Source organism: Protopterus annectens, chromosome 16.part0 (assembly GCF_019279795.1).
Source record: "Protopterus annectens isolate FY-2018-M chromosome 16.part0, PAN1.0, whole genome shotgun sequence".
Taxonomy (NCBI): Eukaryota; Metazoa; Chordata; order Ceratodontiformes; family Protopteridae; genus Protopterus; species Protopterus annectens.
The window spans coordinates 271,411,941-271,427,703 of NC_056750.1; the positions used below are offsets into that span (position 1 = coordinate 271,411,941).

The 15,763-nt window shown below is 37.2% G+C and overlaps 1 protein-coding gene across 1 annotated transcript in view; it reads right to left on the minus strand.

Annotated features, from left to right (window-relative positions):
* Positions 1–4,580: 4,580 nt before the first annotated feature.
* Positions 4,581–15,763, minus strand: part of GARNL3 (GTPase activating Rap/RanGAP domain like 3) — a 3,522,664-nt gene continuing 3,511,481 nt past the window's right edge. The window contains exon 30 of the mRNA XM_044057887.1: positions 4,581–8,098. Within this exon, the coding sequence (XP_043913822.1) occupies positions 7,936–8,098 (163 nt within the window). The 3' untranslated portion in view covers positions 4,581–7,935. The remainder of the gene's footprint in view (positions 8,099–15,763) is intronic.

Genomic DNA, 15,763 nt, shown 5'->3' on the forward strand with positions numbered 1-15,763 from the left:
TATTCACATGTAAATCACCATAGACAAAGTCCCACCCTGGAAATTATTCACATGTAAATCACCATAGACAAAGTCCCACCCTGGAAATTATTCACATGTAAATCACCGTAGACAAAGTCCCACCCTGGAAATTATTCACATGCAAATCACCATAGGCAAAGTCCCACCCTGGAAATTATTCACATGCAAATCACCATAGGCAAAGTCCCACCCTGGAAATTATTCACATGCAAATCACCATAGACAAAGTCCCACCCTGGAAGTTATTCACATGTAAATCACCATAGACAAAGTCCCACCCTGGAAATTATTCACATGTAAATCACCATAGACAAAGTCCCACCCTGGAAATTATTCACAGGTAAATCACCATAGACAAAGTCCCACCCTGGAAATTATTCACATGTAAATCACCATAGACAAAGTCCCACCCTGGAAATTATTCACATGTAAATCACCATAGACAAAGTCCCACCCCAGAAATTATTCACAGGTAAATCACCATAGACAAAGTCCCACCCTGGAAATTATTCACAGGTAAATCACCATAGACAAAGTCCCACCCTGGAAATTATTCACATGTAAATCACCACAAAGTCCCACCCTGGAAATTATTCACAGGTAAATCACCATAGACAAAGTCCCACCCTGGAAATTATTCACATGTAAATTACCATAGACAAAGTCCGACCCTGGAAATTATTCACATGCAAATCACCATAGACAAAGTCCCATCCTGGAAATTATTCACATGTAAATCACCATAGACAAAGTCCCACCCTGGAAATTATTCACATGTAAGTCACCATAGACAAAGTCCCACCCTGGAAATTATTGACATGTAAATCACCATAGACAAAGTCCCACCCTGGAAATTTATTGACATGCAAATCGCCATAGACAAAGTCCCACCCTGGAAATTATTCACATGCAAACACCATAGACAAAGTCCCACCCTGGAAATTATTCACATGTAAATTACCATAGACAAAGTCCCACCCTGGAAATTATTCATATGTAAATCACCATAGACAAAGCCCCACCCTGGAAATTATTGACATGCAAATCACCATAGACAAAGTCCAATACCATATCTTAGCAAGCTATAGGTTACCCTCTATGTGTTTAGAATCCCACAGCTCATACCTAGACCTACTGACGACACTCACTATTAAACCAAATACCCTATTCATGGGAAACTTTAACTACCCCTCTATAGACTGGGAAACATACACTGCCTCATACTGACAGGCACAATGATTCCTGGACTTTATTAACACAAATACCCTTGAGCAGATACTGCACACCCCCAGCAGACGGTCAAAAATATTGGACCTGGAACTTATCCATATGGGAAAGCACTGACCTCCCCCCGTCACATTCTTAATGGTGAGGTTAGCCCACAGAGTTGTCTCCTTCAAAACAAAAAAAAATCAACTCGATAATTCCAGCAAATGCTGTAACAGTTAGAAATTTTCCAAAGCAAACTATATCGTATTAAGTGATAGTTTGTCAAAATGTAATGCCCTCCAAACCCCAAGTTCACAGTGACCTCTACAGAATTGTTTATAGAGACCCTGTACAACCATGTAAATAGGTGTATAGAGGGTGCTGTACCTACTAGAAGTAATCCTAAAGCAAACTCTAAAAACAAACCACACTGATGAAATCCCTAACCTTAGTAGAGTATATAACAAAAGGAAAAAAGTCATGGCTAAAATTAGGAAGAGCAACTCCTATAATGATAAGAGCTCTGTAATTAAATTAAACAGGAAACTAAGAAAATTAATTAAATCCAACAAGGCCAATTATGAGGTCAGGACAGCGTCACAGGCTAAAGCCAAGCACAAGTCATTCTACAGCTGTGTCTGAAGTCTCAAAGGCAGCACACACTAGTGTGCTGAACTGGTGGTCAATGGTGCCACCTTCACTGAGCAGATTGACATAGTGAATTCACTGGCTGACAAATTCTGCTGAAACTTCACCCTTCGTTCCTCACCTGTCTCTCCTTATGAAATACCTTCAAGTACAAGACCTCCAACTATTAACAGGGAGCATGTCCTGGTGTAGCTCACTAAGGCCAAATACACAGCCTCAATGGGCCCTGACAGTATTACAGGATTCCTCCTAAACAGCTTGGAATATGATCTATCAGGACCACTTGTATCAATTTTCAGCTATAGCCTTAAAACAGGCTTTGTACCATGATAATGGAAGACTGCAAAGATTATCACACTTTGCAAGGGTGGACTATCAACCAACCCCAGAAACTACAGACCTATTAGTCTGATAAGTCTAATATGCAAAACCATGGACAAATAATCATGTAAATGATCAATAAAGACATAGGCAACCTTCAGACTCTGGACCCATTCCAGTTTGACTTTGTCAAGGGAAAGTCATGCCAAGGCAACGGATGACAGATACATGGTGCATACTGCCTACCTGGACCTGGCTAAGACATTCGGTATTGCACCACACACTCAGGTATAATTGATAAACTCACCGAACTGGACATAAATCCCTACATAACTTGCTGGATTGCCAGCTGGCTCATAGACAGGACCCAGGAAGTCATGATTGGTGATACCACCTTCACTAAGATACCGGTCATCAGTGGGGTACCTCAGGGCTCTGTACTGGGACCTCTCCTATTTGACATCTCCTTCTCAGACTTAAAAGCTAATGTCAAGGGCCTTTGGCAGATCAAGTTCACAGATGACTGCAAACTGGGAGGTATCATAGACTCCCCCATGACATAAACATCTTACAAGAGGGTTTAACACAGAAATATGACTAGTTCAAAAGTCATAGTCTAAAACTCAATGCCAAGAAATGCATCACACTTCTTTGGGGAAAACTGCCACCCAAGTTAATTGCACCATTGATACACACTCCCAAGAGTTCACCCTGTAGCCAGGAATCTGGGTGAATCTGGGAACATGTGCACAGTAATCTGGCCTTTGCCGAACATGTGGCCAAGGCAGTAAGAAAATTATTTTACATTGCCCAACTTATAAGTAAGAAGATGGTATCCAGGTGCAGAGAAGTGATAGTACCACTTTATGTGGCCCTTATTAGACTCCTCATTGAGTAGAATGACACTTTGGTGTGTATTTGAACACACATGTGCAACAGCTGGAATGCTCACAAAGGTTTCTTACCAGGGGAATCCAGGGTATAAACATATTGTCTTGTATAGCTAGCCTTCAAGCCCTATCTCTATACTCTGTCTGCTAATGGTTACTGAGAAGTGATCTATGCCTGGCATACAAGGCGTCCTTGGGTCCAGCTCTAATAGACCTTTTGCACAGCTATAAAACAAACAGCATCAGAGCCACTAGATTCAAGGATTTAAATTTTGCTTGTGACATAAATAAGACATGTTGGCAAGACAGATATGTGTTTCAGAGAATCCCAATGCTCTGGAACAGGCTCCCTATCCATGTAAAGCAGAGTGCATCCCTAAACCTATTTAAGAGTAAACTTGACCAGTGGATGGGAAATTGAAAATTCACCCCAGTTCAGTTCTAACACCATGTCACTGACAGCGGCAGACAGTTAATTCCAAAGCTAACATACCCCCCCACATGACCTTTAGAAACTTCCTAACCTACCCATCCTAATAAATGTCCGTGATTTACAGGTATACAATTTAGTCAGATTGCACTCCTAGGCTTATAAAGGCCCTAGTGGTAGTTAGCCTAGTATATACGTATGGACCTATGTAAGTGCATAAACAAAGAAATAATTTGGTTACAAACAGCAAAAAAGTTCATGTGCCAGGCAGGTAATTTTGTTACTTTACTTGTAGTCCAATAACATGAACCCTGTATACAGTGTATCTGCTTTTTTGTTGCATTTTGTGCTATAAATTAAAATTAATTAGTCATTAACTGGCTATTAAAGACTAAGGTGAACTCTTGTACTGACTTTTTTATGCAGCTTACAACTGCGGTGGTGGTGCTGCGGTAGCGTTGTTGCCTCACAGTAAGACGTTGTCCTGTTCGATTCTTAGCTAGAGCGTCTTCTGTGTGGAGACATGTGTGAATGGGTGTACCTTCATTGAAGGTTGTGCGCCAGGGCCGGCAACTCTGCACGTAAAAAAATCTACTGCCAATCATTAGCAGACCGAAGTTCCCGCTGTGGCGACCCCTAACCAGGAAAAGCCGAAAGACACAACAACAACAAAACATCAATTAGAATTTTAATCTGCATTATGGAATATAGCCATTTGCATCTATCTGCATCTGTCACTGTATATTGAAATGCAACACTGAGATTATGTAGATGCCTAAATTATCTAAATACCAGAGGCTTTTTTATCCTTTGGTCTCTACTGAAAACGTCTATTAACTCAATGGGATTTATCTGGCCCTCAAAATAAAATGACATAAGTTATGTAAATATGTCTCATTCCCAGGGCAAACAAACTAATTTTAATACACTTACTTTATTTATCAGCAAGACAAGTAAAAGATGTGTAGTAAAACTAACTGTAAAATTAAGTGCTTGCTAAACAGTTTTTGAAATGCTAACTCTGTATGTTTATATGCTGTGAAAAAAATAGCACACCAATGTCAAATTTCATAAATATTTATTACATAACAAGGAACAAAAATACCTTCACAGCAGTGGTCTACAGCATTAAAATAGATTTAATATTAATAATATTCATTATTCATTTTGTACAGTCCACGTTCGTAAACACAGAACATTTACATTATTACTTGGCATTAAAAACAATAGTGATACGATATTTTAAGACACTTGGTGGTATTCATTTTTATATCACAGAGGTTAGCAACAGTCTAACAGTACATATCAATTTAGGTACAAAACCATTGCTAAAAGTCATGGGCCCGATAAAAACAAAACAAGTTTGACAAAACAAACAAAAAGATAAAACAAATTTTACAAACATTTGCCAACGCTTCCCATTTAACAGGATAAATACTTAATAAATAACAAGAACTAAATAAATCTGCAAAAATATCCCCCATTATTTTTTTTTTCTCTTAAAGGCTCATAGTCGTGTTCAAGAGTTCACATTTAGACAGGTAAACAGAGGTTGTTGGTCTTCTTGAGTGCAATAGCAGGAACTGGGCAAAACAGACATGCATTATACAAGCAGATACAATTGTTGCACTGTAGGGATGCCACAATACCACATTATTTTGGAAATAATCACTGCTGAATACTCCTGTATGCCCACATGGCATATCACATTAAATATATTTACACATACTGCTTGACAAACATGAATACAGGGAATGGGTACAGTGGATTTTTGATTTAAAGAAGAGGCACTGAACAATATATTATGAAATACAGTTGTGAAATGTTTCAAACATACGTATGCAATATAAAAGTGATCAATTTTCTCTCTATTTAAAGGGAAGCTAAGCACCACATTTACTTGAAGTTTCTGCTCTTAAAAAAAAAAAGCACTGTACACTATTGTTGTGGCCTAGGTCCATGCAGTAGTAAGAAAATTCAGGTTTTTCAATTTTATTTTAGAGCATTTTAAAATCAGAAATGATTATCAGTTAGCATCATATCCACATAACTGCATTCACAACAATGCAGATCAGAACACATCTTTTTAAACCAGTTAACAAATTAGGAAAGACAGTAGATGTTTTTCTTAAATAATGTGATGTCTAAGCAGAAGGTAGTCAGATTCTAATATCGCATGACAGAAGTTTTTAAATACTGTAGTCCTTTAGGACAGCTGATAAGATGTAATCAGAGAAATCCTTTTCTCTATATTTTAATTGTATGTGTTTATTCATTGAGAACACATGCAGCTTTGCTTTAGGGCATTTGCACAGTACAATACATGTACTATACTCTTCACCCATATTTCTTTCCTGTGCATTAAAGGCACATGTTTAGGTGCTATCAGATCACTTGCAATATCAGATAAAAGCAGTCAACATTACTAAGGCAGTCAAAAATACCCACTCAAAAAAGTCATTTGCACTTAAAAAGAATAATTCTAATTATTGAGTTTACATGGCATTTTTGTAGTATTTAAACAAAAATGTCAGTGTCATATTCAGCAAGTTCATCAAAAATATTTAGCCCTTGCATGTAAAAAGTAAGTAGCGAATGACCCAAATAACTGGCTTGAAAAACATCACATTAGGTTTCCAATACGCAAATACAATAAAGTCTGCTTCTAGATTGTAAGTAACAGACATACTACAGCTAATTGTTCTAGGATTATTATCATGAAAAAAATCATGATTTATCTTTGTCATCCCAGTTTAATTTAGATAATGTTATTTATCAAGTCCTGGTCAGTTACAAATGGATTTAATAATATTTTTATTCATGAGTCTATTCATTTTCTGACACAATGTTCTTCCCATTTTTGGCTGTAGGGAAGCTAGAGCCTATCTCAGCAAACAATGCAGAAAACTAATCCTGGATGGGATACCAATCCATGGATAGGCAAGCACACACACATACACACACTCCCTCCCCCAATACAGGCAGTTTACAGGACCTTTAATTCACCTAGCAGCATGTGTTTGGGAGAAATCAAAAGACTTTGATGAAAACCCATATATACCCATACTTGCATATTCCTCAAAGGCATCCCAACCATGCACTAAAGTTGAGAAGAAAGTGCTATGAGGCAGCAATGCTAATTATATTACTATTCTGCCTTTTCCATGTGCCATCCAGAATTTTATTTTTAATGGGAATATACAATTTAACTAAACATATTTATAGTTATAATCCTTAATATCTTGCTTACATATGATAGCATGAAAGACATCTGGACATACAAGGTGGGAAAGGTCTAAAGCAGCAAAACGACTGTATGAAAAATGATGCTTTGTGTGCAGCGACAGCTGTTTGTGGCATTTTATTAAGAATTTAAGAAATGAGAATAAAGAAGCAGGAATGTTCTGCTGGTTTCCTGGGGGCGGGGGTCTTCTTACAGTCAACCACATCATGGAATTGTAGGAACAGTAATAATTTATGAATCAGTAAGAAGGACCAAAACTGGGACTAGTGAATAAGGAAATTGCATTTTTAAGGCATTTTGCTTGAGCCAAAAGGGGATCATTTTAACATAGGGTACAATATAGTACAATTTCTTCCTTAAATTTGGGAGACAGGTGGAAAACTCACTTTTAACATTTTTTTCAAATTTTTTTTTATGTTTTAATATGTAATAACAAGCCTATCCCTTTTACTATTTCTATATAAGACCTGAAATTCTGTAAACGAGTATGCAAAATAAGATAAAAAATGTGATTTACAACAATATTGGGTGACTAGTCTGCAGTACCAAAATGAGTTTTGTTCTAGCCAAAAAGCACTGCTGACTGAGAATGCCCACACTATTTATGTTCACCTGAAAACAGACCAACTGTTGGTTGCCTGGAATTATAGAGAACATCAAACAATGTTTGCCACTGTCAGGTGGACCCTGAATATATACAAAGGTATGTCTAGGATACATTATGATAAGGCAAAAACACTGAAAGTACTTTACAAAAATACAGGGAGAATAACTAATCTGCATAACCATCAGTTAGCAACTTTTCAAGATGAAAAGTGCTCTAAGTTGGGAAATTCTACTTAAATGATGTTTAAATCATAACTGTTAGATCAAATGTGCATAAGAATTGCAGCTGTTCTTGTGATGAAAGTAAACTACATATTATGTACATTATTAACAAATACTCAGTACAGTGGGCTTAGAATTCAGATAACTGGAATCTAAAATATGAAAACTCCATCAAAAGAAGCAGAAACCAGTGTAAGAGGGTGGTCCCCAGAATTTGCCCATGAATGCATTGGCACCATTTCTTACATTTCTCTGTTTTACAGCAGAACTCTTTTTGTGACATCCCTACAGACTTGTTGGACTGTGAGGGAGACAGCAGAGTAGAAGGAATCCCTAGATTGTCATCACTTCAGGTCAACGATGTCTTCATCAAATGATGTATTTAACTGAAAAGGGCTACTCAGTGAAGGACTTTCTTCTCTAAATGCATTCATGTCTACGTCTGAGCTGGTGGAGTAATGTGGATGGTGTCCTTCAGAGTCAGTATCAAAGGAGCCTGAGAGTATCCTGCAAAGATAAAAGAGAACTGGTGAGTCTTTATTTCTGAAACCTGCTTAAATACAGCCTTTGTCTTTACTTTGTGCCTAACTTGCTTTATGTAAATCCAGAAATAGATGACAAGGCTATGTTTAAATTGGTTAGAAACATTGGTTGTGCCTGCAAATGACAGCATGTTCCCAGCCAGAAGGACATTCTCATTTCTAGGTAAAAATGAACTGACAGACAAGAGACTATAGTAGAAGCTACTACTTTACTTGTGAAAATGTACCTTTAAACTTTTAAGAAAAGTAATTTATATTCTGTAAGTCTTTATGTGCATGAGAAAGAAAAGCACTAGTGTGTCTGCATACACAATGTATAAGTACAGACAGATTTTTATTTATATTTATTACTTTTTTTTATCATTCAGTATCATACATTACTTATGTCTGAAGACATCCAATAAAACATGTTGGATATTAGTAAAAGGCAGACTAAAGTGATATATATTTTTCTGATTATATATGTGTATTGGTAGAATGATAAATACACTTCTATTACAGGAAAGCTCAGCCCATATTTCTCTGTCAAGAAAGTAAAAATGTTTTAGTGGAAAAGAAGTACAGAAAAGCTTTAAGGAACACACTTTTAGTAAATTTGTATATCAGTACTAAATCTGCAGTCCGTGACTGCATGTGCATTTAATTAATTTGAATTGCAAATCAGATCAAATTATCACCATTAGTATTTACACAGCAACAGTAGTGTAGTTGTGTGCTTTGTTTATAATTAGGTTCATATCTGCACAAAATAACTAAAATTTTCAATATCACTGTATTGGATCTCTAGTAACCCAGCAATTATAGAATAATGCACATCTAGTATTGCTGGGCTTTTACAGACAGGGTATGAATCACCTACTCAATGGCAAAATATTCAGATTACATTACACAAAATATGTTAGATTAGAAACCCTTACATAATTCTTCACATTAGAAAAACACACTGTGGCTTAACATGACAGTTTACCTAACATTAATAGGCCAGTTTCATTTATATCATTTACAGTTAAAATTCATATTTCCGGAACAAGAAGTGACAGTACTCAGGTTGTACTAGATATTTATTTACCTTTTTATTAAAGTGACAGAATATACAGAAAGACTATTTAAAAAAAGCCCTGAAACATATATTATTAAAAAAAGTAAAACATAGCACTGGCCACTATTATACCTTCCCTGTCCACTGTATTCAAATGAATGCTAAACTAAACTTTCCATAGTCTGTGTGACCTTCTAATCCTCAAAACAGATAGGACATGACAGACCAACAAGCATCGGTTTCTGGCAGTTTGAAAGATCAAACTGACCCTTTGAGACAATTTTTTCTCTGCAGCATTCTAAGCAAATGAAATATCCCTCTCATCTGTCAGAATGCTGCTCACTAGCAATTTTTAAATGGCAAAATCAAATCCCAGTTGTCTGTGTCCAACTCCTTCTCTTACTACAACTGAATGCACTCATTACATAAGAGTTCTACCATATCCTGCATGAATTCTCTGAATATAGTGCTGATGCATTCTTCTGTATGAACAATGATTTGATTATCTATCCAATCAGCTCCTGATGTCAGCACTTATACCTGTAAAAGTCAGCAGTTCCTCCTATTTAATAGACTGGAGTCCACACAGTATGGGAGATAATTATGATCTCATCTGGTCTGTCAAGTTGTGTGTGTGTGTGTGTGTGTGTGTGTGTGTGTGTGGTATGTGTATTGATGACAAGTCTGTCTGCCAGATAATAACACTTCAAATATTAAACCTAAAAGAAATAAAGTTATAGAACTGTAAGAACAAAATATCCAACATAAAAAAAATAATATAAGGAATTAGTGTTTCTTGCAATCTGGCTGGCCATGGTGGTGCAGCGGTTAGCATTGCCGCCTCACAGCAAGAGGTTCTCCGGTTTGATTCTCGGCTGAGTCTGCATGTCCTCCCTGCGGTCGCGTGGGTTTCTTCTGGGTGCTCCAGTTTCCTCCCACATCCCAAAGACATGCTGTAGGTGGATTGGACACTCTAAAAATTGGCCCTAGGCATGAGTGCGTGTGTGTGCCTTCTGTGGAAGGTTGGGCGCCGGGCTGGCAACTCGACACCATAAAACTCCACTGTCAATGATGAGCAGACAGGTGATCCACTGTGGTGACCCCTAACTGGGAAAAGCTGAAAGAAGAAGAGTGTTCCTTGCAGTCTGCAACCCCACTCTTAACTGAACTAAACTATATACTGCTGTATACTGGGAATAGTGACAGTAAATTGTACAAGAGGCTCAGTAACAGACTGCAGAGTACAATGCTTCACACCTATCATCCCAAATGTGCATTACTAATTATTTACCTAAATCAACTGCCAAGTACTAACACACTTCTCCTGTCACTTCCACGGGCCATTGTAATGTAAGGGAGATATTTAATTTGTCGAATGCATTTGTTTGGTTTGTTGTGCTTCATCAAACTGAGCCACATCAATAGGTGCAGTTAACGAACTTCAGCTCTTTTGTGTTTAGCAGTGTAAGTAAACGGTCACATTCTCTTACTGTACACTGCTAAAAAACAACAAAGTGTGTTTTTTTTGGAAGAGTGGCAGACCGAGTTATAAGCAAATTTACCCTTTTTCCTGACTGTTGTGCAATCACAGAGTTGGTATATTTCAGCTCGCAAGGTTGACACTGCATGCACCACATGTTGGATGCAGGGAGCTAACACTGTTCTGTCAGTTTTCTTCTGTTCAGTGGATTTGACAGGTTGCATTCTCTTTAGTGCTGTGAGATTTGCTATACTGAATTTGTCATTGAGTGCAGATTAATAATTCAATATAGATATAGATATCGATCCTATCTTAAATAAGATTAATGTCTACTACCTATATCTATATTCATTCAATGTGTTTCAGTTTTGGTTAACTGTAGGTATAAAAGGAAGGTTATGTTTTTCAAAAATCCATTCTAGCAAACTATAGCCTTCTGTTTCATCTTAATGTGAGTTGGATAATGGCACAAGCCATTTTTTACCTTAACTGTAACTTCTTTGTTAAACATACATAGGTGTACGCACACAGTGTTCAATTTTTTAGCTATTTAGTCATGTATCCATGTTGTAAAAACATAGGGCTAGGGTGTAATAAATGAAGTCTCTTGTATTGTAGGGAGCAGGTTTCAAAGTGGCATTACCTCATTTATCCACTGACATTTTATATTTTATACATTTGTTATGTAGAATCATATTTTAAACTGCAGTCTATGGTGAGTATTCATAAAATCCCCAGCAACAAGTGTTAAGGCTGTAGCCAAAAAAGGGCCTTTATGTGATTGTGAAAACCAGTGATTCAGAAACACATTAACAGCAATGAGGAAAACCTTATTAATGGCTAATTTTATGTCTGATTACCACAAGTGCTAACAAGCACTTTTCTGTGACAATCACCACTGGTGGCTGGTGCATCACATTGGCACAAACACCCCCCCATTCAGCCTCTCATTACACACAACACATCCCTATATCCTCATCTGCCTCTGTTGTCCCAGAACATCCATGGACTTTGCATCTTGAACTGCCCTGTCCCTCCTCATGGACACTTTTAGTTAGTGAATAATGACAGAAATGCATGTTTCTTACATCTTACTGTCGAGTATATGCCCCATGATGGAGGACATGTTGTTCCATTGACTTTTAAGGAGTGTTTGATTAAAATTTCAGTTTTTTGGTGTCTAGTATCTCCCTCCTCATTCATCTAGGGGGAGTTAAAGGAGATGGCATTCCACCACACACAGTCACTACAGATGGACACACACAGACACTCGCCACAGTGCACCCTTCACCTGATCACACTCACAGATACACTCACCTATGCATACACACACACACACACACACACACACATCATACATATATGTGAGTGTGACAGCGTGAGTGTGTATATATACAGTATATATATATATATATATATATATATATATATATATGTGTGTGTGTGTGTGTGTGTGTAGATATATATATATATATATATATATATGTGTGTATATATATATATATATATATATATATATATATATATATATAAATGCACACACACAAAACCCCACCCTACCTATCCCCTAAACAGCCTCTTACTGCAACTACCCAGGAAAACACACACACACACACACACACACACACACACACACACACACACACTCACAACCTACTAGCACTACCTGTCCACTAAATTCACCAGCATTTACCTCTAATGTGATCTCTCACTGAAAGTAATGGTTTATTGCAAACTTTTGCGCATGTTAATTAATGCAGCTGGTGTGATTTATTTACACAGCCAAGTAGTGCTCTGAATCACATGGCTGCATAAATCACTTACTATAGGCATTTCCAGGGAGAGCACTTGACTCTATCATATGCCACTCAATTGAGATAAGGAGGGATACCTCATCTCAATGTTTACAGTCTAGGCAGATGCATCACAGTAGGGCTGTCTCTGAAATGGAAATGGCTGTAACCAGTTGTAAGCCCAACTTGTCAATGGCGGTAACCTTTCTGAATCCCAGGGTATATGTGTGGTACTGTCTTTGTTTTGGAGAATAACATTATCATGTAATGTAGACATGTTTTGTGAACTGGTTTTGCAAAGGGAGTTTAGAGTATGGGATGCTGCTGATTTTGTCTTTATATTTTTCTGGGAAATTTTTGAATGGCTGTTTGATTTCTTGTTGATCTAATCTGATCAGTGGAGAATGAGGCCTTGGGTTTCAGTGTTTTTAGCTGAATTACGGCTCATAACACTGGCATTTAGTTGTAGCATAGCTAGCCTTTTTTCTTTTATTTAGTTTTAGTTGTAGGGTTACTTTTTTTATTTTGTAGGTAGCGTGCATTTTTATGGAACTCGGCATAAGAATTAATAGAATTAGGATTTAAGTTAGGTGGGAATTATCTTTTGATATAGGCTCTGGAGCTTTAGCAGTTTGTTTGCACAGTAACTAGCTTTTGATATAATTTCACTGGCTGTGGATGGTGCCATGGTTGTTCAGCTTGGTGTGTGTGTGTGTGTGTGTGTGTGTGTGTGTGTGTGTGTGTGTGTGTGTGTGTGTGCACGCGCGTGCGCGCATGTGCATGCATGCCCATAGGCTCCCTTTCAGAAATGTGATTCTTATGTTATCAAAACTCACAGGTGTGATTTCAAATGAGTACCATTTCTAAAACAGGTGAAAGCCAAAAATACTAAAATCAGTTGAAAAACAAGTTTGCAGGAAGGCTTCATGGCTGTGACCCTTCACACCACTTCTACTTATATATACACTAACTCTGTGGCTGATGTATTGTGAGGTAAGAAGAAAACTCTGGCTTACTGTAATTTCAGTTGTTAAATACTAATTACAGGAAGTCCACATTAATGATGTCACATTAGAATGTTGATCATTAATATCTCACAATATCTAGCTATCTATTCTTGTAAATAGATAGGTCTTTAAAATGTTTGCTGCTGCATGGAATGTGGGAACATTCCTATAGCAGCTAATCAGGCAAACACTCTGTACTTGCCAGTTAGCACACTGATCATCAATTAATGTTATATACTGTAAGCATGTAATGTTAGAATCAGGAAATTCATTTCTCAACTGAAGGCTCAAAAGAGGTGAGCTAGAGCTTGTGCAGAAAACATAAGGGATGTGGAGTGTATCAGGTAGTCATCAGAGGAATTATCTGGAATACAGAGTCACAACTGAAGCCTGGTGGAAGCCTACAGCTTGGAACTTATAAAGACAGCTTAGTCCAGGAGGAGTTGCAACAAACTGTACTACTGCCAATAATATAAACTATGGATATGATTCTGTTTTGTTTCAAGCCAAGTAGGATCTTATTTTGATTTCCCTGGGACTCTGTAAAAAAAAATGGGTCTTATATAAGTCCTGCCTCCAGTGTCTCTTTGGACTTTACAATAATGGTGCATGCATGCATGAAAGTTGGACAAGGATTTGCCATTTTACTGGTCTTAACAATACCTCTACTGCCAAGTACAAACCACATAGCTTCAGTAACAGTTAGTCCTGCTAGCCAAGGTGTTTTCCAACCTCAAAGACTGTGTCCATTATGAAGAAACTAACCAGAGAGAATGTCCTGTAATCCTGCTTGGTGGTTAATGAGTGCTATGCCACCACAGGGAACTGGTACTCAGAAAATTGGTCAGAATCCTGTCATCCAAGATGACAGCAAAGGCACTGAAAATGCATATGGTAACTAATTACATGAACTATGACAAACTTGAGAAATAACTTTCAACCAGGGCTAGTATAACTTTTAAGTACAAGCAATACAATTTCATCACTGGACTTTTAATATTGATAAATCAGTAAGAACATGTGCATGATGTAAGACATATTTTAAAGTTTTGACTAGGATGTGAGTGCAACAGTAAATTGAAAATGGTAGAAAGCAGTAGAGATGTCTAAAATAGCTATGTATAGAAAATAGGCATTGCAAAATGATCCCCAAAACTTTGATCATCTAGTAACTTTAGTGGAATGCTTATCAATTAGTGATATAATGTTGAAAACTGAATTGTCTACTTCTAAGTTTAAAACTGCAGAAAGAAAGTTTCCATTTTCTGTGAAACAAAATCAACAAATAATGTGTTAATCTGTTTCAGATAAGGGGAGAGGGGCCACATTGTTACATTCTGTGCTTCTAATGCTGAAGAAAATGCTACCAGTAGAAATGTGAAAACTGAAATGCATGCTTTAAATGAAGTTGTTCCTATAGACTGTAATAAAATAACATGCATGATAACCGAGTCATTGTATAACAGTCAAACTAGTGAAGTGTACTGTGTTTTTAGAAGGAAGAGGAGTTTAAGATCTGCTAGAATTTGGAAGCACAATTACCCTTGTTATTGTCAACCTGGTGTGCAACTATAACATTAGTAATAACCAAAAAGTAGAGGCAATATGCATTCCTTGTGACATGTAGAAATTCAGACAGTTATAGGAAAACTATTGCAACCTGTAGCTGGAACCTCTGTTTTGGCTCATGATGTAATATCAGGAAAATATTTCCCTCATTTCAAAGCACTCCAGAAATGTGGGAAAAGGAACAACTAAAGACACAGTATGGCAGGATGACATATTTAACAAGAAATTAGTAAAACAGTATCTTGATAATCTATTCAGTATAAGAAGGTGAAAGAGAAAGGCAGTGACACTGAGACTGAGATCCTGAGCTAAAATCAGGAGAAGGGAGTTGGTATAGAAGCTTGAAAAGGAGCTTATATTTGCTTGTTGTTAGTTAAAAGATTATGTTTGTTACTAAAAACATGCCCTAATGACAGAGATGTGGAAATCTAAGAGTGCAAGAGATGCCAGTGTAAGAACTGAAGTTGAATAACTACAAAAAAATTAAGTATAAATCAGTAAATACATAACTCAGCAGATTTACAAGTTGCATTAGAAAACAAACTGAGATCAAAATAAATGTACGACACCTATGTGAGGACCCTCAGAAAAAATACCAATAAAAGTAACTAAACAGGAGAATGCAGAGTTCTAATTGTATTTTCACTTGCACCAAGGAGAAAATTAAAATGAAGGCAGCCTCTCAGCAACAGGTATCTACAAGCCAAAAAAAACAGTAAAAATGATGCTAAATTTTGTTCTG